Source organism: Sarcophilus harrisii, chromosome 2 (genome assembly GCF_902635505.1).
Source record: "Sarcophilus harrisii chromosome 2, mSarHar1.11, whole genome shotgun sequence".
NCBI classification, from domain to species: Eukaryota; Metazoa; Chordata; class Mammalia; order Dasyuromorphia; family Dasyuridae; genus Sarcophilus; species Sarcophilus harrisii.
The window spans coordinates 550,647,259-550,671,542 of NC_045427.1; the positions used below are offsets into that span (position 1 = coordinate 550,647,259).

At 37.3% G+C, this 24,284-nt stretch overlaps 1 protein-coding gene across 1 annotated transcript in view; it reads left to right on the forward strand.

Moving 5' to 3' along the window:
* The first annotated feature begins 3,220 nt into the window (after positions 1–3,220).
* ARNT2 (aryl hydrocarbon receptor nuclear translocator 2) overlaps positions 3,221–24,284 on the forward strand; it is a 252,475-nt gene continuing 231,411 nt past the window's right edge. Inside the window, exon 1 of the mRNA XM_003755494.4 lies at positions 3,221–3,568. Within this exon, the coding sequence (XP_003755542.2) occupies positions 3,538–3,568 (31 nt within the window). The 5' untranslated portion in view covers positions 3,221–3,537. The remainder of the gene's footprint in view (positions 3,569–24,284) is intronic.

Consider the following 24,284-nt stretch of genomic DNA (forward strand, 5'->3'; position numbering starts at 1 on the left):
TCCTTTAAATAGTTTTTTTAATGTATTATTTACTGAATATTATAATGTGCTGATTACATGCAAAATATGGAAAAGAAAATGTTCCTGACCTTTAGTAGGAACTGTGCTTCTTCTGAATAACGAATTGTAGAATGTTAAGAATCTAATTCTATCCCTTTTATTTTATGGATGGGGAGACAGAATCTTAAGAAGAATAATGATTAAAAAAGCTTTGTTTATAATGTGTTTTTTTTTGAAATGTACAACATTTCAAAACAATAATACAAAGGCTGCATATTGAGAAATCCTTTATAATTTTATTCTTAATGAACTGCTAATGGGCCCACAGGATCCGGGTACCAGACTCATTTCCCCTGTTTCATACCTAGGTGTAAAGTTTGCATTGGATTAAGTCCTGGGAAGGAGGTTTGGGCTCCCTGTTTTCAGAAGGAGGTTTGGGTTCCCTGTTTTCATAAGCTTTAACTTGTTAAAAGCCTCCTTCTGATACTCTAGGGGCAATTTTACTTATTACTCAATTTCCATCAACAACTAGTGTTTATCAGCAAGAGCTGTAGGACATAAACTGTTTAGTTTACACTGTTGCCAACCTTATGCTCTCATTGTCTACTCATGATCTTTTCAATGAAAGTGCCTTGTTGTCTTTGCTTTCATTATGCCCTTATCCCTTTTCCAAATCCTATTTATCCTTTAAACTTGAGTTAAAATCTTATCTCTTCTATAAAACCTCTTTTAACTATTTTAGCCCACAACAATTTTCCCTTTTCTAAGTTTCTAATACTTATCTGTATCATTCAGTTGTCAATTATATTGCCCCAGATTGATGCCATTTCTCAAAAACGTCATTAATGCATTATAACCAATGCCATTGTAATAATATTCGGTTTATTACTAGATATACCAATCAGATAATTGCTTGCCTTTATCTACACACCAGTGATTGATCCCAAGAAGCATTAACTCCTCCTAAGTGTCAGTGTACTTACTGTTCCATTTATAACACATTTCTTGTGGAATTAATTGCCCCCTGAAACATTGTTTCACCTCATTCAGTATTTGTAGAAACAATGATTCATAACTTTAGGTGATATATGCCTGTATTGCCACATATGAATATTTAATTTAAGAACCATATATTTTTTCCAACTAGACCATAAACTCATTGAAAGCCAAGACTATGTTATATATATATATATTTTTTTTTTCTTAACTCACAAAGCGGCTACTACTGTGCTAAGTATATAGCAGATACTAAATATTTGTATCGAATCAATGAATTTCAGTGCTATCTATTGTCTTGGTCAATACTAAGAAATGCAGTGTGGAAAAAAGTTGCTTATTTCAGAAAACAATAGTGATAGTATAATTACATGCAGAAATATGCTTTTCTATTCCAAACAGATCTTTCTTTGGGGTGTGATTATTCCTTCCTTCCCCCTTCCTCTTCCTTCCTCATCCTTCTTTCCCTGCCTCCCTTTCTCCTTCTCCTCTCCCCTCTGTTTCTTTCTTCCTCTCTCACCATCTCTTTCTCCCCCTCTCCTTCTTTTTCTCCCTTCTCCCTCCCTCTTCCTATCTCTCTCTCTCTCTCTCTCTCTCTCTCTCTCTCTCTCTCTCTCTCTCTCTCTCTCTTTCCTCCCTCTCTTCCCCTCTATCCCTCTCTTCCCTCTTCTTTCTAATTCTTCCTTCTCTCTCCTCCCCCCAAAAAACACAAATAATTTGAGTTCTATAAATTAATGACATTTAAGCATCCCTTATTCAGCTATGTGGTTTCTTTTACAAATGGTCAGTCAGACTCCCTGACAAATCCATTGAAATTCTTTCCAGAAATCAAAATCTGGAATCATAAGACTTTAGAAATCAAAGGCCAGTTAGAGTCCAGCCCTCTCCAACATGTCTTGACCTGTAACACTGTAAGGAAAATGAGGTCTAGAAAAGTAAAATGGCTTGCCCAGAACTGAATGCTTCTTTATTGTGACAGTGCTGGGATCCTTAGGACAGAGTTGGGATCCTCTGACAGAGGACAGATCCTTAGGTCTTCTAAAGTCTATCCATGACTATATTTATGTATACTTTTAAGAATATGGGCACACTTCAAGTCTTAGATTCTTGATTTAAACGGGCAATTGCGAAAGTTTTGAACTTCTAAAAGTCAAGTTCAGAATAAAATTTTAGAATTTTATTGCACTCAGTAGTTTGAACTGTAAAATAACTACAGTATAATATCTTACTACTCTTTTCCAGCACTGAAACACACTGATTTAAGGAGGGGGCGGGGTAGGGTGTTGTGGGAAGAGGGAAAACCAGTATGTCTACTGTTAATATAGTCCCTAGCTATTAACTTTGTCTTCTGGATGTGTAAGTGTTGAGTAGCCTTAAATCAGAACCATGATGTCATTTTAAAGGTTGTTTTCTGGTCCTGAATGTGTTCTGATGTGAACTTTATCAGAAGCTTGCAGCATGCTAATTGGGCTAGGACTGTGATGCCATTGTTTCAGTTCTGCCTCTCCTCATCACTAGGATTCTAAGGACTGTGTCTCCCTTTGAATTCTAATGCTTTTTTCTTTCTTTCTTTCTTTCTTTTTTTCAACCCACGCCGAGAGACACTGTGGAATCCTACTAGGTTGTCGTCATTAGAAATACCCCTTCTGGGGAAAAAAAAGATGACAGATATCTCAAAATTGAAATACTGGTAGATCGGGTACAGCTGCTTGTACCACACATGGAGTGGTTTTAATGCTTATAGCAACATGACAAGGGAGTTGCTAATCCTCCAAGGCCCCACGGCTCACCAGGCGCTGGTGGTCTTAGGTCATTTAGCTAGCCTCTAGTCAACTCCCTCTTTGTTTCCATGTGGCCTTTCTACCTGAAACCTCCCCCCACACCCCTCAATCCCCCCTGTTCTGCCTTGCCTTTTCCATTCTCTTGCGCCCCTTCTCCGCCTCTGGGCCACTGGTGGCAGCAGCGCGCTCTAGCCGCGGGAGAGGCGGTCTCTGGCTCTCCATCCCCTGCCTCTAGGACAGCTTTCTCCAGGGCAGTTTGACTAAGCGGTCCCAAACTTTGGGGGTCTTAATGCATGCAGCCCCAAGTCTCGCGGTGTTACAGCTCAGACATCTTGGAGAGGCTGGCATCTTTACGCGGAGATCTGAAACTGCTTTCCTTTTTCTCTCCGACAAAAGGCTGAACTAGAGAGGGGTGGGGGGAGAGAAGGAGGAGGAGGAGGAGGAGGAGGAGGAGAAGGAAGAGGAGAGGAGAGGAGCAACAGCAGCAGCCTTAGCGCTGGGCCTGGGCGGAGCGCAGCGCCGAGGGGGAGAGGACGAGGGAGGCAGGCTAGTGGGTGTGGGGAACCCTAGCTGGCGCGCTGCGCTTCGCTTTGACTTCCCTCTCTGTCCCTTTGTGTGGGTGCTATCCTGCAGCGCCTTTGGCCTCAGTCCCTTTACGCCTGGGGCGCCCAGTCTTCTCCTCCGCCTTTCTCCCTACCCCAACCCGCCCCCTCCCCTCCCCTTGATCCTTGCATTGCTCTAAATTCTTCTTAGAGACAAGATGGCAACACCGGCAGCGGTCAATCCTTCGGGTGAGTAACGTAACCCTTCTTCTTGCCTCCCGATCCTGCCTTAGTAACCTCCTCTACTGGGAGGTTTTGGGGAGAAGGAGACTGAGGGTGCGCTTCCCTTGGGGGCGGGGAGTGGGTGGGAAGCATCTGGTACTGTCCCGCTCCCCCTTGTATCCTGCCCCCCATCCCCATAGTGAACAGAGCTCCAAGCCCATTGCTATAGGTGCCTGTCACCCTGTGCCCGCTAACAGCGGTAACATCATAAACCTCCCCAGGACGGGCCCGGAGGAACCAGGAAGGGGCTGTGGAGCTAGGACTTTGCTGAGCATCTTTAGCTGGGAGAAAAGCCAAGGTGGGAAATGTGTGTATGTGGTGATGGTAAGGCGTTCAGAACAACCATCAGGTTCAAAAGGGCCCATCCTTTTCTCCCCGCTGCCAGCAGCAGTCCCATTTCAGCCTAAAGGAGTGATCTCCAAAGCTGTATCTAAGAGACCCAAGCCAATGGGCCTGGCCATCAGGTTGGGAGTTATGGCATTGTTTGTACTGTTTGTTGTGGACACTCTCATGGATACCCAAGTTTAGGATTCATATTCAACTCCTGGGATTCTTTTCTGTCTCTCTGCTGAGGCAGAGCTAAGTTTCCTCAGTAGCTGGTGATGGTGATAATATCAATGAGCGTTAGGTGCAAAATAAATGTTGCTATTATGATCATAATTAAAAAGCAAGGCATTGAGTTTCTCTCCAATCTGAGTTCAGAAAGACCTTCAGATTGATCTTGGTAGATTTTGAAAAAAAAGGTGTTTTACAACCAGTTGTCAATATATGCCTATTTTGAGATCTGGGCTGAAAGAGAATAGTTTATTTGTAAAAGTACACTACCTGTTGGGGACTGGTTTTTAGATTACATCATGAATAGAAAAGTTGGAACATAACCTTTTAGCAGAGGGAATGAAAACTGTCTAATGGATTTTGGTTGCTGGACAGCTCAGTTAAACTAGTTTTTCTGAAATTTGGAATCCCTTACTCTGATTAACTTTTATTACACTTTCAAAGGCCATATAGTTTCATAAAAATCAATTAGAGATGGAAATTCTTTTTAAAAGATAGAGTTTGGGAATTCAGATACTAATACAGATTCTGATTAGGAATAAGAATCAAGTTTCATGGACAGTTTATGGTGCAGAATAATATTACTTCATAGCTTTACTAAGTTTGTTTAACAAAAATATTTACACATTATAGCAACTATTAGATGCAATATATTAATAAATCAATTAAAGTGAAGATGGTATCAACTGTAATATTTTTAATGACTAATCTGGGTTAGATGTGTTTGGAAGTAGCCATAACATAAATTTATGATACAGTTTGTAAGTACTTGACAACTTTCACTTGAAGTCATAGAGCTGGAATAAATCTCAGAAATCATGTATTTCAACCCACTCATTTTAAAAATGAAACTCAAAGGGTTTAACTGACTTAATTAAGGTTATACAACTAGCAAATAGCAGAACTGGGACTAAAACCCAGGCCTTTTAAGATTCTTCAAATGTATTTGGTTCAGATTCTGCTATCAAGGAAAGTCTCTATCTTGGAATTCATGAGAAATCAGGTAGGATATTACACATGTATTACATATATAACAATAAAATTCTGTTTGATATTATGTTTCTTTTCATTTATCACTATAACAGACTGAAGAGAGTCTTTAGGATAGTTAATATGTTTATTCAAGTTTTTGAATTCCATTAACTATATTTTTCAGTTTTCCATAGGTGAAATGCATTAGCCTCAAATGGCATAATTTAAATTTATTTTTAAAGAAAAGAAAAACAGATTTCAGTACAAACTAAGACAACTTTGAGGTACCATTTCACACCCTCAGATTGGCTCAGATCATAGGAAAAATGATAAGTTTTGGAGGGGATGTGGGAAAACTGGGACACTAATATATTGTTGGTGGAATTGTGAAATGATTCAATCATTCTGGAGAGTAATCTGGAACTATGCCCCAAAGGCTCTGAATCTGTGCATATCCTTTGATCTTTCAGTGTCTCTATTGGATTCAGTGTCCAAAGAGATCATAAAAAAAGAAGAAAGGACCTACATGTGCAAAAATATTTGTAGCAGCCCTTTTTGTAGTGGTAGGAAACTGGAACTGAGTGGATGCATAACAGTTGAGGAATGGCTGAATAAGTTACGGCATGTGAATGTAATGGAATATTATTTTTCTATAAGAAATGATCAGCAGGCTGATTTCAGAAAAACCTGGAGAGATTAACATTAACTTATACTAAATGAAGTGAGGAGAACCAAGAGAACATTGTACACAGCAATAACTAGATTATGTGGTGATCAGCTGTGATGGCCTTGGCTCTTTTCAACAATGAAATGATTCAGGCCAATTCCAATAGAAATAATGAAAGCCATCTGCATATAGAAAAAGGATGATGGTGACTCAATGTGGATTGAAGCATAGTATTTTCACTTTTCATTTGTTTGTTTTTTTTCTTTCTCATGTTTTTTTCCCTTTTGGTCTGATTTTTCTTGCACAACACGATAAATATGGAAATATATTTAGAAGAATTGCTCATGTTTAACCTATATTGGATTATTTGCTGTCTAGGGAAGGGGGGAGGTGGGAGGGAGGGAGAAAAATTTGAAACACAAGGTTTTGCAAGGACAAATGTTGAAAACTATCTTTGCACATATTTTGAAAAAAGCTATTATAATTTAAAAAAAGAAAAGGGGAAAAACATTTAAGATTTTATCTTAGAAAAAAATGAGGCATAGAAATCTAGTCACATCTAGATTGTAACCACCCCCAGGACCATATTTTGTGCATTTTTGTATCTAGTATGATACCTTGAATATAGTCCAGCTTTTGACACTGTTGATATCATCTCTTCAAAGATAGTCTCCTCTTGGATTTTATTTTATTTTTTTTGACAGTTCTCTCTCCTGGTTCTTCTGTCTGACCTTTCCTTCTCAGTTTTCTTTGCTGGACCTTCATCCACATCATGCCTACCAATAAGTGAGTTGTTCCCACACACCACACACCCCAAGGCTTTTTCCTATGTCCTCTTTTCCTTCTATAATATCTTATTTGATTATATCAGTTCCACAGATTTAATTACTACCTCCATGAAGATAAATTCCTGGCCTATATATCCAACTCATTTCTTTCCTCAGTAATTGTCCTATATCGCCAATTGTCTTTTGGATAACTTAAAGTAGATATCCCATAGGCATCTCAAATTAAACATGTTCAAAAAGCAACTCATTATTTCCATACACATTGCCAAAACCTCACCCCATTTTCTGAACTTCTCTGTTACTGTCAACAGTACCCCCATTCTTCCAGTACTCTAAGCCACAAAACCTTGTCTTCCTTGACTCTTCGCTTTCCCTTACCGATATTTCCAATCTGTTACCAAATTTTGTTGTTTTTAACCTTCAGACAATCTCTTGTGTATATATCCCCATTGTTTCAGTCACATAGCTACTCTTCTCTCCTATCTTGACACTCATCACTTATTACCTATACTCTTGAATATCTTTATAACTAATCTTCTCCCAATGCTCTCCCTACTCTAAACCAACTTCCACTCCATTGCCACACCCTAAAGTTCAGGTCTTACCATGACATATCCCTACAGAATAAACTTCAGTGCTCTAAGGTGGAGTAGAAACTAATTCATTTGACATCTAAACTATTGATAATTGAGCTTCCTCCTACATTTCCAGTCTTTTTACAATTTACTTTCCCTCCATGCACTCTAAAGTCTTGCTATCCTAACCTACTTGCCATCCCTTGCACATTCTTTCATTGCATTTACACTGGCTCTCTCCATGTCTGTAATAATTTATTCCCTCAGCTTCACCTTAATTTCATTGATTTCCTTCAAGACTCTTCTTAAATGCCATTTTTCACAATTTCTCTAGCTACTAGTACCTTCTCTGAGATTGTCGTTTAGATTTTTTTTAGTCATGTCCCAATCTTTGTGATCCATTGGGATTTTTTTGGCAAAGTCACTGGAGTGGTTTTACATTTTTTTTCTCCAGATCATTTTACAGATGAGGAAACTGAGGTAAACAGGGTAAAGTGACTTTCTCAGTGTCACTTTGCGAGTAAATTTCTGAAATGGGATCAGGAAGACTCATCTTCCTGACTTCAGGCCATGTACTTTATCCATTGGTGTGTCTTTGTCCTAGTTACTTACATGTTTTCTCCCACATTTGAATGTGAACTTCTTAAGAGCAAAGATGGTTTTTGCTTTTATTTGTATCTCTAGTGCTTAGTACATAGCAAGCTATTAATTTTTGACTAATTGATTAGTAGACAGTCAATAAGAATTGGTTGATTGATTTATAGGAAGATAGGGGAAGAGGAAGAATTTCTTCACAAAGACCATGGTCTCAAATCTACTCCTTCCCCAAATTTTCTGGCAAATCTTGTAGTACTCTTTCTTCTGCCCGACTTCCTTCTAGCACACAGATGGATTGAATACAGTTGAGGAGCATCCATGTAAAAAAATCTTGGTTGCTCACTCATCTTGACCTGTTGCTTGCAGCATTGAATAATCTCTTGTAGGTAAACTTGTTGCCTCTTCTCCTTGGTCTGAGCTAGCTCTAATCCTTAGGATTATATTTCTCACCTGTCTATCCCATCTTCCTTTCATCCTTTAGCCACAAGTTGGGCCTTTGTCTTCGGTTTTAATAACAGGTGGGGTAAGATCGTTTCTCATTTTGGGCACAAATGACTTCAGCTTGAGGAAGTCTGGCTTCTTATTATTGCCCTGCCTTAGTTGTGATGTGTAGGCCTTCCTTGCTATTAATTAAGACTGAGAATATATAGGTTGTCGAATGAGAAGGGGTCTTAAGAGTTTCAAATTTTTTCTCCCTCCCTCTCTTACCTTTCCCCTTCCGAAAACAGCAAACAATGTGATATAGGTCTTACATGTACAATCATTTTAAACATTTCCATATTAGTCATGTTATGAAAGAAAAATCAGAACAAAAGTGAAAAACCATGAGAAAGAAAAACAAACAAAAAAGGTGAAAATAGCATGCTTCAATCCACATTCAATCTCCATAGTTCTCTCTCCAGATGCAGATGGCATTTCCCTCCCAAGTCTGTTGGTATTGTCTTGGATCAACATAATGCAGAGAAGAGCTAAATTTGTTATGGCTGACTATGACATTATCTTGTTGTTACTGTATACAATATTCTCCTGGTTCTGTTCACTTCATTCAAAATCAGTTCATGTAAGTCTTTCCAGGCTTTTCTGAAACCTACCCATTCATCATTTCTTATAGAACAATAATATTACATTACATTCATATGCCACGACTTATTCAGCTATTTCCCCAATTGATGGGCATCCCCTCAATTCCTTGCCTCCCCCAAAATGCTGCTACAAACATTTTTGCACATGTGGTTCCTTTCCCTTCTTTTATGATCTCTTTAGGATACAGACCCAGTAGAGACACTGCTGCATCAAAGGGTATACACAATTTATAGCCCTTTGGGCATAATCCCAAATTGTTCTCCAAAGTGGTTAGATCATTTCACAACTCCAACAGCAATGCATTAGTGTTCCAGTTTTCTCACATTCCCTCCAAATCTATCATCTTTTCCTTCATCTTAAAAAGAAGGTGTGAGATGGTACTTCAGACTGACTCTCATTTTGTAGATAAGGAAGTTGAGGCCTAAAGAGGTTAAGTGATTTACTAAAAGTTTTACTGTAGTAAGGTTCAGAGATATAATTCAGAATTCAAAACTGTCTTCTCTGTTTTTTCCTGTGGTTCAGTGGAAAGAACATTGGCTTGGGGAGTCAGAAAACCTATGTTCAAATCTTAGTTCTTCTACTTCCTACTTGTATAACTTTGTTAAACTTTGTATAACTTCTCTGATTTCTGTTTAAAGTTGGGTGAGATAAATTAGATGATTTCTGAGATCTTTTCTAGTGCTAAAATGATCATCCTTCTCCCAAATTATTTCTTATATTGGTTGAGAATATACTATGCACAAAACATATATTCCCATGACCAGGTACCCCGGATGAAAACATTCTGCACATTGAGTCCTTTATTGTTATCTTTTTCCTTTAGCCTGTGATGTATTTTCTAGGGCATTAATCCCTTCTGTCCCCTTTCTATATTTCTCCTTTTCCTAGTCATGCTGATTTTCCTTTGCCCTGTATATCAGGCCTTCATAGCATTGCTTCCCCACACTTCTTTCCTTTCTTCAGAAAATACCCATTAGTCTTCCCAGCTTTGACAGTGGTTATCACCCACTCATCTAGTTGAGTTGAGGGTCTTCTGCCTTGAAAATCAGAGAAGATGATCTTTTTCGCTCAGTCTATTTCTTTCTCCATTCAGTGATTCAAAATTCACATTTGCATATTAATAGCAACCCCTGCTGATTTCCCTGAAACACTGAAAATACTCAAGAATCCACATTTATATTTTAACACTGTCACCGATGACCTTTTGTGGGAGTGACTTCATAAATCAGTGGCTTTTGAGGGAGGGAGATTTATTCTACACACCTCAGCAATAATATTGTTTTTAGATCACCTAATACCTCTGTAATGCTTATCATCTTCTAACTCCTCTTGTGCAACTTCTGCCACCATCATTGCTGAAGATGGTAGTATGACTAATACTGAGGACTCTCATGTGTATTTCTTTGTTTTATGATTTGAAGTGGTCCCAAAATTCATCATTAAATGATCAGTCTGGTTGTTAGACTCTCCATCTCAAGCAAGATTAGTTCTTAGAAAGCAATTTCTTTTTGTCCTTGGAACATATCTAAAACATTTCTGGTGTAGAACCTGCCTGAGCTGGTACTTTACTGGCCAATAAAGATTTGAGAACAAATCATTTCTAATCAATCAATAGTCATTTATTAAACACTTACTATGTGTAAGACATGAGATACTAATAAAAAGTCTACGTAATACCTACCTTTGAACAGCTTAAGTTCTATTGGGAGAGATATGTTTGCATATAAGCATATATAAAATAAATTCAGAGAAATTTTGAGGTAGGCACTAGCAGCTGGCATGTCAAGAAAAGCTTCATGTTAGAGCAAAGCTTCTTTAAATTTTGAGGGTCCTAGACCTCAGTGGCAATCTGGTGAACCTATGAACCCCTTCTCAGAATAATATCTGTTACTTACATTCATAGTTGAATGGAATACTAAATTTCAGAGATTAAGGAAAATAAAGATCTATTCTTTCCCATGTATGTATATGGACCATTTGAAATCTACTTTTATATGCCTTATGAGGTTGTAGATAATAGATTAAGAACCCCATGTTAGAAATTGGCATGTAAGCTAAGTTTTGAAGGAAGAAAGGATTCAAAGAATTGGAGTTGAGGAGGGATACATTTCAACCACAGAAGAGAGATGCAAAATAGAATGTTGTATATCAGTAAAAACCAGAAGGCCACTGTGACTAGATCATGGAGTGCTGAAAGGAGAGCAAGGCTGGAAAGGGCCAGATGGTCAAGGTCCTTAAAATCTGAACAGGGGAGTTTATATTTTATGCAAGAGCCAACAGGAAACATATTGGTGGTTTTCTTGTAGGGGAATGATATGCCATGTCTGTGTTTTAGGAGTCATTTGAACATCTGTGCCGAAGATGGATTGATGTAACTAGAAACTCCAGGCAGAGTGATTAATTAGAAGCCTATTGAAATAAAGTGAGATGATAAGTGGATAGAAGGGGATGAATTCAAGAGATGTTGTGCAGGTAGAAATAACAAGATTTGGTAACTAAATGGCTACATGGAATTAGACTTGAGGAGTGGAGAAAACATTAAGCTTTCAATTTGGGTGACTGGCAGGATGATGGTGCACATGAAGGAAGGAGTAGGTTTAAGGGTTGGGCATAAAGGTAAAGGGATTGCACAGGAAGGAAGCAGCAGGGTCAGGGTTCTGACCCAAATCCTCTATCTTCAAATCTAGCCTTCCTTAGACTTTGTCTCATTTGCCAAAGCTACATGTATACTCCTCCTCCACCCTAATGATCTAATTAGCTCATTTTTATACTGCCCCCCCTTTGCCAGTCATGGTGCTAAGGATTGGGGATACAAAGGCAAACAACTGCCTCTGGCCTCTAGGAGCCCATATTATTCTTGGGGACACAACATGTAAATAATTGGTCCATATAAGAATATATGGAGTAGGTAGGAAGTAATATGGGAAGAGAAGAAAGCTGGGAGGGACTAGACCATTTTAACAGAAAATCAAGGATCAAATCTTCCTTTTCTTGTATATTCAAGTAGATCTTTTCAGAATCCTGTAAGCTAATTATTTCCCTACAGTTTTAAAGATACTTCCAGCTGCATTAGCCAAAACCAGATATTTCTACAATTGTTTTTATCAATGTTAAAGAGTAAGGAGCCCCCCTTTCCTAGCAGGAGAAATAAATTTCCATTTTGAAAAAGTAAGTGCATAATAAATGCTTATTGACTGACTGACTGATTTGTGGTCAAAGAAATATTTGGACTGCCAGGTTGCAGGAAAGTGAATACTCATGAATTTACCATATTTTAACCATTTTGTTGTTGTTCAGTTGTTTTCAGAAGTATTCCACTCTTTTGTGATCCCATTTGGAGTTTTCTTGGCAAAGACTTGGAATTTGTCCTCTCCTTATCCAGCTTGGCCAGATGGGGAAATGAGGCAAACAGGGTTAAATGACTTGCCCAGGATCACATAGCTATTAAGTGTCTGAGGCCAGATTTGAATTTAGGAAGATAAATCTTTCTTACTCCAGCCCCAATACTGTATCCATTGAGTTACCTAGCAGTTCTTTGTTATCATAGGTATAAATATTTGATGATAATATGTGAAACCATATGTCATTGTTTAGAATGCAAAAAAGAAATTGAATTTTGTCAGTAGTTATGTGAATTAGGTCCAAGAAAAGTCAGAATAGTCAAGACAGATCTTATATATAAAATAAATTTTGACTGTAGATTATTTATTTACACAATAGCAGTTTATGAAACCATTGCTAAATCTCTGATTTATATTTTGCTTTATAGATTTCATCTAATGATCATTTAATTGGGACATTAGTATTCGACTGCCTTAAACTTCCTCCTCTACACCTGCATTGCTTGGGTAACTAGGCTATCTTGGGTAGATTACAAAAGAGACATACCTTGATCTGATTTTTGTTCTTTAGTGAATTTGCTTTACTAAAGACATTAAACTTCCTTCCTACTGTGAAAACCATGATGCTATTGGAGATAAGTAACGGAACTATTTATTCTCTGCCCTCAAGGGACTTAAAATCTAGTAATAGTATACTAAAGCAATGGTGTCAAACTCAACTAGAAATGGGGGCACTAATCCATACATAAGGATCTCTGCAAGAAGACATATCAATTTGATTTTAACAAGGTTTTCTTGTATTTTTATTTATTTCATTAGATATTTCCTAATTACATTTTAATCTGGTTTTGACCTCTCTCAGGAGTGTTGGGGGAAAAGGTACCATGTGCAGTTGTGTCTGATACTTCTGTTCTCAAGAATAATAAACAGAGGTTCCATTCAGTGTTTTAAATCATTGTGCTTAGCTATATAATTTCCGTACATAGTTGATCTCAAAGGAACATAACAATATTCTCTATTATAAAAGAGTATCTTTTAGTAGCTGGACTGTATTATGCTATAGACAATTATATGGACAATTTACATTATGGATTTGTTAAACAAAAGTACAGTAAGTCCCAAGAATATTGAAAGTGCCCCTCCTTCCCACACCCACTAGAGATGATTGAATTTGCTTATTAAAATTAATTGAAATTATTTAATTAATTGAAGGACAAGGTGTGTTTGAGGGCCGTCTTGAGAGAAAGAGGAAGTTGGTTTGGAAAACTAAGAGAGCAACACTAATGCATCTCTACTCTCTCTGATAGTTATCTGCTCAGCCCCCAAAAAGCTCAGCACTGTGGGAAAAGATACTTAAGAAAATTCATGTGAACTAGAATCAAGCCTATTCTCCCTATCCTATTTTCTTCTTTTGCCAAGGAAGAGAGTGGGATGAAAGAAAGAAAGAAAGAAAGAAAGAAAGAAAGAAAGGAAGGAAGGAAGGAAGGAAGGAAGGAAGGAAGGAAGGAAGGAAGGAAGGAAGGAAGGAAGGAAGGAAGGAAGGAAGGAAGGAAGGAAGGAAAGAAAGAAAGAAGGAACACACATGAGAATTCCATACTATTGTTGAATATTGATTTTTTGTATTGATAAGCTTCTTCACCCCCCACATACTCGTTGCTTACTCTTTTACAGAATTATGAGGCCAGACTAAGAAACATCAGCAATATATTTTTTCTGCTCCTCTAATTATTAAATATACTACTCTTCCTGTAGGGAAGTTGAAGTTTACTTTCTGGAGAAGTAGCTGTTTTTGCTCTCTTGCTTTGGCTTCTTTCCTTACATATGCCAACATTAAAGATACTTCCTTTCTGTTTTTGTTCATTAAGGGTTTTTTGGCTATTAGTGAATACAATTATGAATTTTCTTCTGATGGACCATTTTCTGTTTGACTTGGGAGTGCTGTTTTCCAGATCTATTGTAGTTAGTTATCTGCCTTGCAAAAAAAAATTGGACATCATGAACTCTAAGGTTTTCCTCAGCTCTAACATTTTGTGGTTCTGTGGGGGGAAAAACATGTATGAGAAGACTTTTATCTTCCTTGATTCTCAATTGCATTTTGGAACAATCGCTGTGCTGATACTTTCTCTCCCAGCAGGAACTTATGTCCTTAATATGCCCCTCAGTATGCCCGGTCATTTGCAGAAGCATATGTGGTTTGTGGCTACTATAGAGAAAACTGATTCCTTGTCTTTAACTCCCAGGTGGTTGAGAGAGGTGGCTGGCATTGTAGGAGCACCAACAGGTTTTGAGGCTTTATCTCAAATCTTACTTTCCAGTCTCATCAATTAGAGATTCATTTGTGAATTGCTGACTCTCCTTTTGGGGATTCATATTCCCTAGGTGGGCTAAGTAATTAATACTTTATACTCACTTGTTTTAATCTGCTAGTCCTTGAGCTTCACAATGAACAATTCAATCATGGTATTTTACCTCCTGTGGACCTCCCAAATGTGTCTCTGGACCTGCAAAAATTAACCTCTGAAACTTACAGGAAACAAGGTCTCTGCTTAGCTCTCCTAGAAGAGGCTTACAAGTAAGGTACACATAGAGAAAGAAACAAAAGCACTGAACTTGAGTCTGAGTGTAAAACTGGAAGCTTTAGGAAAGCATTAGAATAGCTTCAAGGAACTAAATATTTGATCCTGGGGCAAAGAAAATTTGGGAGAATCTGATGGCTGTCTTCCAATATTTGAAGGATTATTATAGAGAAGAGAAAGTAGGCTTTAGGGGACAGAGCTAGGAGCAATGGGTTTGAAGCTGGAGAAAGACAGATGTTGGTTTGATATAATGTAGGACTTCCCAACTCTTGGAATTGGTCCAAAGTAGAATGGGTGGCTTTTCGAGACTGAGTTTCCTGTCATTGGAGATCATCTATGAGAAACTGAGACTGCATTGAAAAGAGTTGTGGCTTTTTTTCTGGGTGGATCTTGATTTATATCTTCCCTGCCACTTAGGGCAAATCACAATCTTCCTGAGTTGAAGTTTCTTCAGCTGTGAAATGAAGGGTCAGCTGCCCCAGATCCCCTAGAGATTTCCTTTCATCTCTAAATCTAGGATTCTTTTCTGTAATAACTCATATTTACTTTGAGATTTTACAAAGTGATTGTCCACTGTTATATCATTTGAGTCTCACAACAATCCTGTAAAGTAGAAGATGGGAGTTTGTTTCTTTTTTTTGTCTTGGACTGGTCCGTGATTTCTTGGACAAAGAGAAATCCTGGAGAGGGAGGCTCAGTTCTAGAGATAATCCCAATGAGGAGAGCCCTGAGAAGTTATACAACTAATATAGAAAAGGAGGAGTTGAAGGGAGCAGATAGGGAGAGCCTGACTATATAAAGGGGTGGAGTGTCTATTGGAAATGAAATAGTTGATTTTAGTCCAGTTACTGACAAATTCAAGGCTATTTTAGATGGAATCATTGTGAATAATAAAGTTTCAATGAGATCCTTGTCCAAAAAAAGATGACAATTTGTTTTTAAATCATACAACCCTCTCTTTAGACCACATAGATTATAATTTAAACACAATAAATACTTTGCTTCAGATTTGCTATTCATGGTTGCTGGCCCTAGGGATCAGGCTGTTCTTTGTTCTCCCTTCTGAAGAAGGTAAGGTACTCTTGGTAGAGGACTTGCTACTGTTCTCTTTCATAATAGGCCTCTTCATTCATTATACTCAAAATTGTTATTCTTCAGTGGGAAAGATGTAGATTTGAAAGTTTCAAGGTTAAGTCCTTCACAGACCAGCAAAGAACTTTTTTGTTTCCCAGGTTGCTGATCTGACCTTTAAGAAATTTAATTAAAAGTGCAAAACTTTTCCAAATGAACTGTTATCTGCTTTTGGGGACTTCCCCAGAGCTCAAAGTGTCTTTTTTTGTTCTCCTTGTTCCCTAGCTGTAGCAGAAACTGGCTGTGGTTTTCTTAGGTCAGTTAACACTTGCATGACCCAATTTGAAGTAGATGATTTTTTTTTGTATTTTTCAGAGGACAATTTCTCCTCCTCTACATGGTTATTTAGCAATGAATGCTAGCACTTATTACAATGTTGGTAAATTTTGTCTCAAACATTTTGGAGTTATGAACACTGAAACACTGTTGGAGGGGGAACAGGTTGTTGGTGACACATTCCTTGATTTGGGTCCTTAGAGATTTCTAGAAATAGAATTTGACAATCACAGAGAAACAACAAACACCAAAAATGCTCACTAAGGTGATTGGTGGATACTTAGTAGTTTTGGTGCCATTAAAAAATGATTATCACACACTGTGCTAATGCAATGATAATGAATCATCATGTAACAACTCATGCTTTATGATTATCCACAGATCAAGAAACAGGAATCAGGCAGACAGGTATATTAGTACCTCCTCACTTTATTTTTTATTTTTTTCTGTGGTAAATCATAAAACAATAGAACATTCTTTTTTGTTATCTTGTTACCTTTTATTTTTATGTCACATTCATTTTCATATATATATCATGCTTTATTTTTCATCTCTTTTTGGAATTTAGCACATGAGGAGAAAAGATATTTGGTATTTATTGGTGATATTGACCTTTAGCATGTTCTTCCTTGCCTCCCTACCTTTTTCAATTTGTATCCTTTACCTTCTAAGAATACAATCTGAGCAGACTTCCTGTGACTGGTCTATTTGTTCACTTTTTTAGTAAGACATTGTACTAGGAACTATGTGAGATACAGAGAAATGCAATGTATGAGTTTAGGCCTCCAGAGTTGAGTTTGAGAGAAAGGATTATAGGTGCCATATAAGTGATGTAGGCTGTTCAGAAAAAGAGGCAAACTCCAATGTAGTAGGTTAGAGTAGTAGGATTGGATGAGTTCCCTTGGCATATAATGAGGGTGGCAAAAACTTCAAATGTGGAGGTACTTCAGAATTATGGTTCTGAAGATTTGAAAACATGAATCAGTTGAACTGGCTATAGTAGGTAAGTTCTTTCTAATAGCAAAAAGTAATTGCTCTAAAAACAACCTCATGAAGTGGACTTGGAGTAAGGAAGACCCAAATTCATGAGCTTCTTGTTTATTGATATGGCCAGCCCCTGCTTTTTGCTGTAGTCAGTCACTCATATCAAGCTTTTACTTTTTGCCAGGCACTGGGCTAAGCACAGAAGGTTCAAATGTGCGCTTGTTGACCATACTGGAAAAAAAAAACATCAAAAATCCTGTTTTTCTTTTATGGCTAATGTAGCCATACTAGACTCTTTCCCCAATAAATTAGGGATTCTTCACTTTTTTATATGCTGGGCACTTGTAACATCTTGGCAAAAGCTTTGAACTCCTTTTTAAATGCCATGCATATTTTTAATGCATAGAATAATTTATATAGGATTACATAGGAAATCAATTATATTGAAATAGTCTTCATGAACTATGGGATAAGACCCCTTGCCATAAATGGTGGTACTGAAGGTAATTATAATTACCTTCTGGATAGTATTTACTTAGTGCCTCAAGGTTTAATAAATATTTAAAAAATGTTTTCATTTTATCCTCAAAACTTATATGAAATAAATGCCATTATTATGTCCATTTTACTAGTGAAACTCAGTGAAGGTAAAGGATTTGTCATGGGTCACATAGTAAATGTCTGAGGTAGGATTTAAACCCATGTATTAGTGGGTCCAATTCCAGCACTTTATTAATAATGGGCCAATTTGTAATGCTGGAGAAACTGAGGCAGGATAAAGATTAGAAAGTTTTTAATTAATTTTTATTTGAGAGGGAGAGATTGTGCTGGAGGCAAAACAAGATCCATGTTTCCCCCAGGACTGGATTGGACTCATGTCTCAAAGCACCCAACAACAAGTGAAGAATTCCAGGGATTCTTATAGTACTCCAGTGATTAGGGGAACAAAACAGGGTAGGGTTAGAGTGCTGATGAGTGGAAACTTCCAGGAAGGGACCTTAATTCGGGTCTGACAGGTTGGGGGTAAGGAAAAATCATGATTTCTGATAACTTGGAAGGCTAGGTGCCAGGATGTCTGGTTCGGAGGGTCCCACCATCAGCATTTTATGGCTCTATGGAATGCTAATAGTATATCACTTCTATTGGTCAGGGAGGGTGGTTGCCATTGAGGCAGAACAATTCAGGGAAACTGAAGTAGAACATTCAAGGAAACTGAGGCAGAACAATTCAGGGAAACTGAAGTAGAACAATTCAAGGAAAATGAAACAGAACAATTCAGGGGAAACTGAGGCAGAACACTTCAAGGAAACTGGCATAGCAAGTTGTTGTTTGAGTAAATCAAGGTGAAGGTGAAAATATAGATACTTTTTAGCACCAATGATCAGTAGCAAAATTGAAATCAGCAAAGAGTCAGGACCTACTTTACTCAACTTTTCCCCAGCTTTCTTCATATCTTCAGTCCAAAAGCTTTGCACTTAGTTGTTTGCCAGGGGTAGAGAACAAAGTTGTAACAGGGAAAATTAGAGATAAAGTCTCTTCAAAGAGGTGATAAGAGAAGACTAAGAATGCTGTGCTATGCATCTCAGAGCTATGGCACCTGAAAAAGGAAACAATGGGGCCATTGGACTTTGTATTTGTTCTCAGCAGAGAAAAAGAAAATAAATATTGGCCTTTAAAGCTGACCTAGTGTTTTGTGGATGATAGACCCTTGATATATCCTGAACTAGCTAAAAATAAAAAAAAAAAATTGCAAGAATGTTGCTTGTTTTAGTAACAGTACTTATGTTTTCATCACATTAGCAATTTAAAATAATGCCTATTCTGGGATTATTTTACCATAACTTTATATGCTTAGCAGACACAGCAAGCTCTGAAAGAAAGAATAATTACTGAAGATAAGTTGGATCAAGAATCAGAGCTCTTTTCTGGCTTGGGAAAAGCAGTTCAAAGCTAAAAAGTTAGGGTCTTACATGTAATAGGCAGTGCATAAATTGGAAGAGTTGAGGGGCTTTTCTGAACAATTTGTATACTTCTCCCTAGCCATTTAGTGGAAAACATTGCACCTTAAGTACTAAAAGAACCTTAGAAATCACATAGTCCAACTTCTTTTCACAGATAAGAAAAAGGCCCAGAGATGTAGAGTTCTTGGAAAAGATGTTGCAGCTTCTAAGTGATAGGACAAATAGTGGATCTCTTGAATTTCAGTTCAATGATCTTTTTAATATGCTACATAAAACCACTTTATTCCAGACTGTGGGACCGGGTATCAAATTTTGTATTTTCAATTTCTTATTTGAACCTGCTCTATCCAGGTTGGGAAGTACAAATGCAACATGAGTCATGGGATCACAAAATGTTTTATGACCTACAAACCTATAGTTGTAAATATTTTCTACCATAAAGTGGTTTCTATACAACATACTTTTAGGCTTAAACTGAATTATTAACATTTTTTTCACAATTTCTTAAGTCTAGACATTCAACAAAACAATGCAACAAGCACTTATCAATGGCATTTGTGGATTTCCTAGGTGTGAATGCTTACATTGAAAATTCAGCAATCAGATCTTAAATTTCCAAGTTGAAATCCAGCAAATCTGTGTACCACAACCACAAACATTAATACTAAAGACAGGAATCTGCTAATTGTCATAGAAAATAATCTGTATAATATAGTGAATATTCCAGTACATCAATATTTTAGCACAACCATAATCATGTCAGTGAATTAAGAAGTGTTTATTAAATGCCTACTATATAACAGGTACTATGCTAATCTTGAAAGATGCAAAAAAAAAAAAAAATGGAATAGTCTTCCCCTCAAGGAGCTCACATTCTATTTAAAAGGTTATATTCTGTCACCCCCTCTGCTGGTTCAGGTCATAAGTCATCTGTCATCTGTGCTTTCTTATTCTGAGCTGTTCTTGTCCATGACCTCCCATTATTCCTCTATAGAGGAACATTGTTTCCTCTTGTCTGAATTTTTTGACCACTAAGTGACATAATGGAAGACTATGCTTTGTGTCTACTAGACACTTAATATTTAATATTTATTGAATTAGATGCAAAGGTCTTTCAATACTCTGTTCAAATGGAGAGTAGTTTTATCATAAATAGAAGCAGTACAGTATTAGTAGCACTGGTTAGAAGGCCAGCCATGGTACTAGAAAAACTTGGAAAATTTCTCAGGAAATTTCCTTCAGCGCATATTTTAAAATACTATGTTATCATTCGCATAGTGGACCATCTTATATTAAACTTTGGAAATTTGGACATGATTGAATACAGATGATTTTAAATTTTCCCTGACAAAAATGCTGAACTTGGGCAATCAGAAGACAAAGAATCTAAACCTGGTACTGCTGCTTATCACTATTGGTATATGGCCTGGGTGTTCTGTCAAATAAGGTTGGGAGAAAGAAACCTGGGGGAATGGTGGTGGAAGAGTAAGTGGAAGTGGAGGTGGAAGGGGCTGGACTCAGTGATGCACTAACATTTTACAATTTTCTTTGCAATACAGGTTATAGTAGATTTTTAATGAAGCATTTAAAGTTAACTCTTTCTTCACCTAAATGACAGATATATGACAAAGTAATTGTAATCAAATCATGTAAAAATTATCATATCTCTAATGAAGTCAATAGGAAACTGAAGAGTTTAATTACTAGCTTTACTAACATACAAATTGAAAAGCTTTTCAGGTAAGTTGCTCATATGGAATGTCTGAAACAGATAGTAATTAACGATCTGGGATCTTCATTCAGATGTTAATTACTGTCTGATTTGTCCCTTTCTTTGCCACTGTTGCATAGCCTGCTTTAGATGCTTGGTTACATTTTGATTTTTTTTTTTTCCTAGTTAAGTGAGTACTTCAGGAGGGAGGCTGATACAGTTGTGAAGGAACAGGCTCTAAAATTATAGAACTGCTACGTTCAGATTCCTACTCCTGACTCTTACAACATGTATGATCTTGATCAGTCACTTAACTCTCAAGGTCTCAGTTTCTTCATATGTAAAATGAGGAGAGGTACAACAAAAATGGCTTCTGAGGTTGCTTCCAGCTCTAGATTTATGAAACTAATGATGTGGTTTGAGGACCAAAGTGATGTGGGTGTTGTAGACACCGAATGATGGCAGTCACCAAAAGTTGGTGTTTCGTCATGTGAAGAATTCACAAATAGCCATTCTCTTTGGCAAAAGGTAGATTTACTTAGAGAAGAGGTAACAGACAAAATGAAGGGATACAATAGATACTAGGAATGATAAATATGAAATAGAGTGGGAGAGCATATAAAAGAAGTTCCTCAGGGGAACTCACGATTACCCAGTAGAAAGGGAGCACTCGCACTCCATGAGGTTAGGGTTTGCCCTTATCTGCCAAGTTAAATCCTTTTTTTTTTTTTTTTTTTATTATAGTAACTTTTTATTGACAGAATCCATGCCAGGGTAATTTTTTTTTACAACATTATCCCTTGCACTCACTTCTGTTCCGATTTTTCCCTCCCACCCTCCACCCCCTCCCCTAGATGGCAAGCAGTCCTATATATGTTGAATATGTCCTAGTATATCCTAGATACAATGTATGTGTGCAGATCCAAACAGTTTTCTTGTTGCACAGGGAGAATTGGATTCAGAAGGTAGAAGTAACCCCGGGAAGAAAAACAAAAATGCAAACAGTTTACATTCATTTTCCAGTGTTTTTTTTTTTTTCTTTGGGTGTAGCTGCTTCTGTCCATCATTGATCAATTGAAACTGAATTAGGTCTCTTTGTCAAAGAAATCCGCTTCCATCAGATTACATCTTCATACAGTATCATTGTTGACGTATATAATGATCTCTTGGTTCTGCTCGTTTCACTTAGCATCAGTTCATGTAAGTCTCTCCAAGCTTCTCTGTATTCATCTTGCTGGGCATTTCTTATAGAACAATAATATTCCATAACATTCATATACCACAATTTACCCAACCATTCTCCAATTGATGGGCAGCCACTCAGTTTCCAGCTTCTAGCCACTACAAACAGGGCTGCCACAAACATTTTGGCACATACAGGTCCCTTTCCCTTCTTTAGTATCTCCTTGGGGTATAAGCCCAGTCGAAACACTGCTGGATCAAAGGGTATGCACAGTTTGATAACTTTTTGGGCACAAGTTAAATCCTGAAAGGGATTTAGCACCCTAAAAGTTTTATTAGCTGTAAGGAAGAGAAGTAGGGCTGGGAAGAAGAGTGGATTTAGGAGAGATAACATATGGCTTTAGGGGTGAGGGGAGATAAGGAGAAAGACACCATGAGGCAGAGTGCTGTGGCAGACTGACCCAAAGGAAGACAGCAGCAATGGGATGAGTCATAAGTAGATTTTATAGGGAAAATTTAAATTCAGCGACATGACTGGAATTTTTGGCAGAGAATGGCAAGGTGAGACTCCTCAAAACCTTTACAGAAGGTGAGTCTCAGGGAGTTAACATTCTGGATGGTCTCCCTAGAGGGTGGGATCATGGAGCTAAACTGATCTCTAATAATGTTTTTTCCTGTCTTGCCTCAGGTATCAATTTTTTTAGTTTCTCACTATCCAATATATCATTCAGGACCTCATCACTATGATATTTGACTATGCCTCATACTTCTTCTTTTCCCCCTCATTTTGCAGCCAAAATCAAAGCTCTCCATGTTTTCCTAACTCTTAAACTACATTGAGCTATCACAAACAAATATAGCACATTCTCAATTGCTGGTGAATTCAGGCCAGTAAATTCAGACTAGTGATATCAACCAAAGAACTTTATCCATAACTAAAGAAGCAAATGAATGATTTAGCATTATCAAAGTAGACTTAATTCAGAAAGGGTGGAGAGAAGGTGAAGTATTATCTACACAGATAATAGCAATAATCACAAGCAGGTCAGTGTTGAAACATTTGTTCTCTTGGAATTCTTGTGGCTTGCTTATTTGTTGACATAAACTTATATGAGTGCTGACTTGATTATATGTTTAAATACTAGGAACCAAGAAATGTTGAACTATCTAAATAAGCACCATAAAGTTCATTCCATGTGAAATCAAAGAATCTCAAAATCAAATGGGATTTCATTCTACCGAAGTGGGAATTCTATTCACAATAGAGTTAATAAATGACCATTCTTTCCTTGAAGACAATTTGTGGGTAGCTTTAAATATTAGGAAGGTTAGCTTTATTTTTGAACTAAAATCCGCCTTTTTGAAAATTCATTCCATTTTTCCTAGTCCTGCTATCTGTAGCCAAACAGAACAAATTTAATCACTCTTTTATATTGAGAATTTTTCAAGTTTTTGAAAATACCATATTCTCTTTACATTGTTTTTCTTTAGGGTAGACATCCTCTATATCTTCAATCCATTTTTGTGAGGCACGATTTCAAGTCTCCTTGTTGCCCTGTGGACAGCTTCTAGTTTGACAGTGCTTTTCAGTCTAGGCCCCATATATTGGGGAGAATAGTACTCCAGATATGGATTGATCAGGATATTTTTCTGAATATTCTCCTTTTTGTAATGTAAGCAAGATTGTATTTACTTCTTTGACTACCATAATATGGTCTATGAACAAAATTTACATTTCTTAATTCATGAAATTATTGAAGAGAAATTCTTTACAGCTGGTAAAAACCTCAAGAGAGCAGGATAGAAGTGATGTGTATAGCTTTACTATACTGTCTTGAATTGGGTTTCCACAAGTTGACTAAGCTGTGTTCTCAGATCAACATATAGGGGTGACAACACCAAAGATGTTCTGTCAGCATCTGAGAGAAATCAGTGTTATTGTATTTCACCAGTTTATCTCTCTCTCAAGTGTTCTAGAAGATCTAAGGGTCAATAGATAAGATGTCATTTGTTTTTTATGCTTTCAGATTTCTGAGCACTGAAATTGGTGGACGAAGCAAAGTAGAATGCATGGCTAACTTTATAAATCTAATTGAACTGTTTATAGAGGCCTTCTTTCTTGATCTTGACTAGACTGTGAAAAATATTTCCAGAGTCTAGGGGCTTCTCCAAATAGACAATTGCAACTCATTGGAAATTTGGATAAGCAGAATCATAGCAAAATCAGGAACAAAAGTGGCTTTAAGTTTGTTCTTGGCCTGAATATTTTATTTAGCTCAGTCTT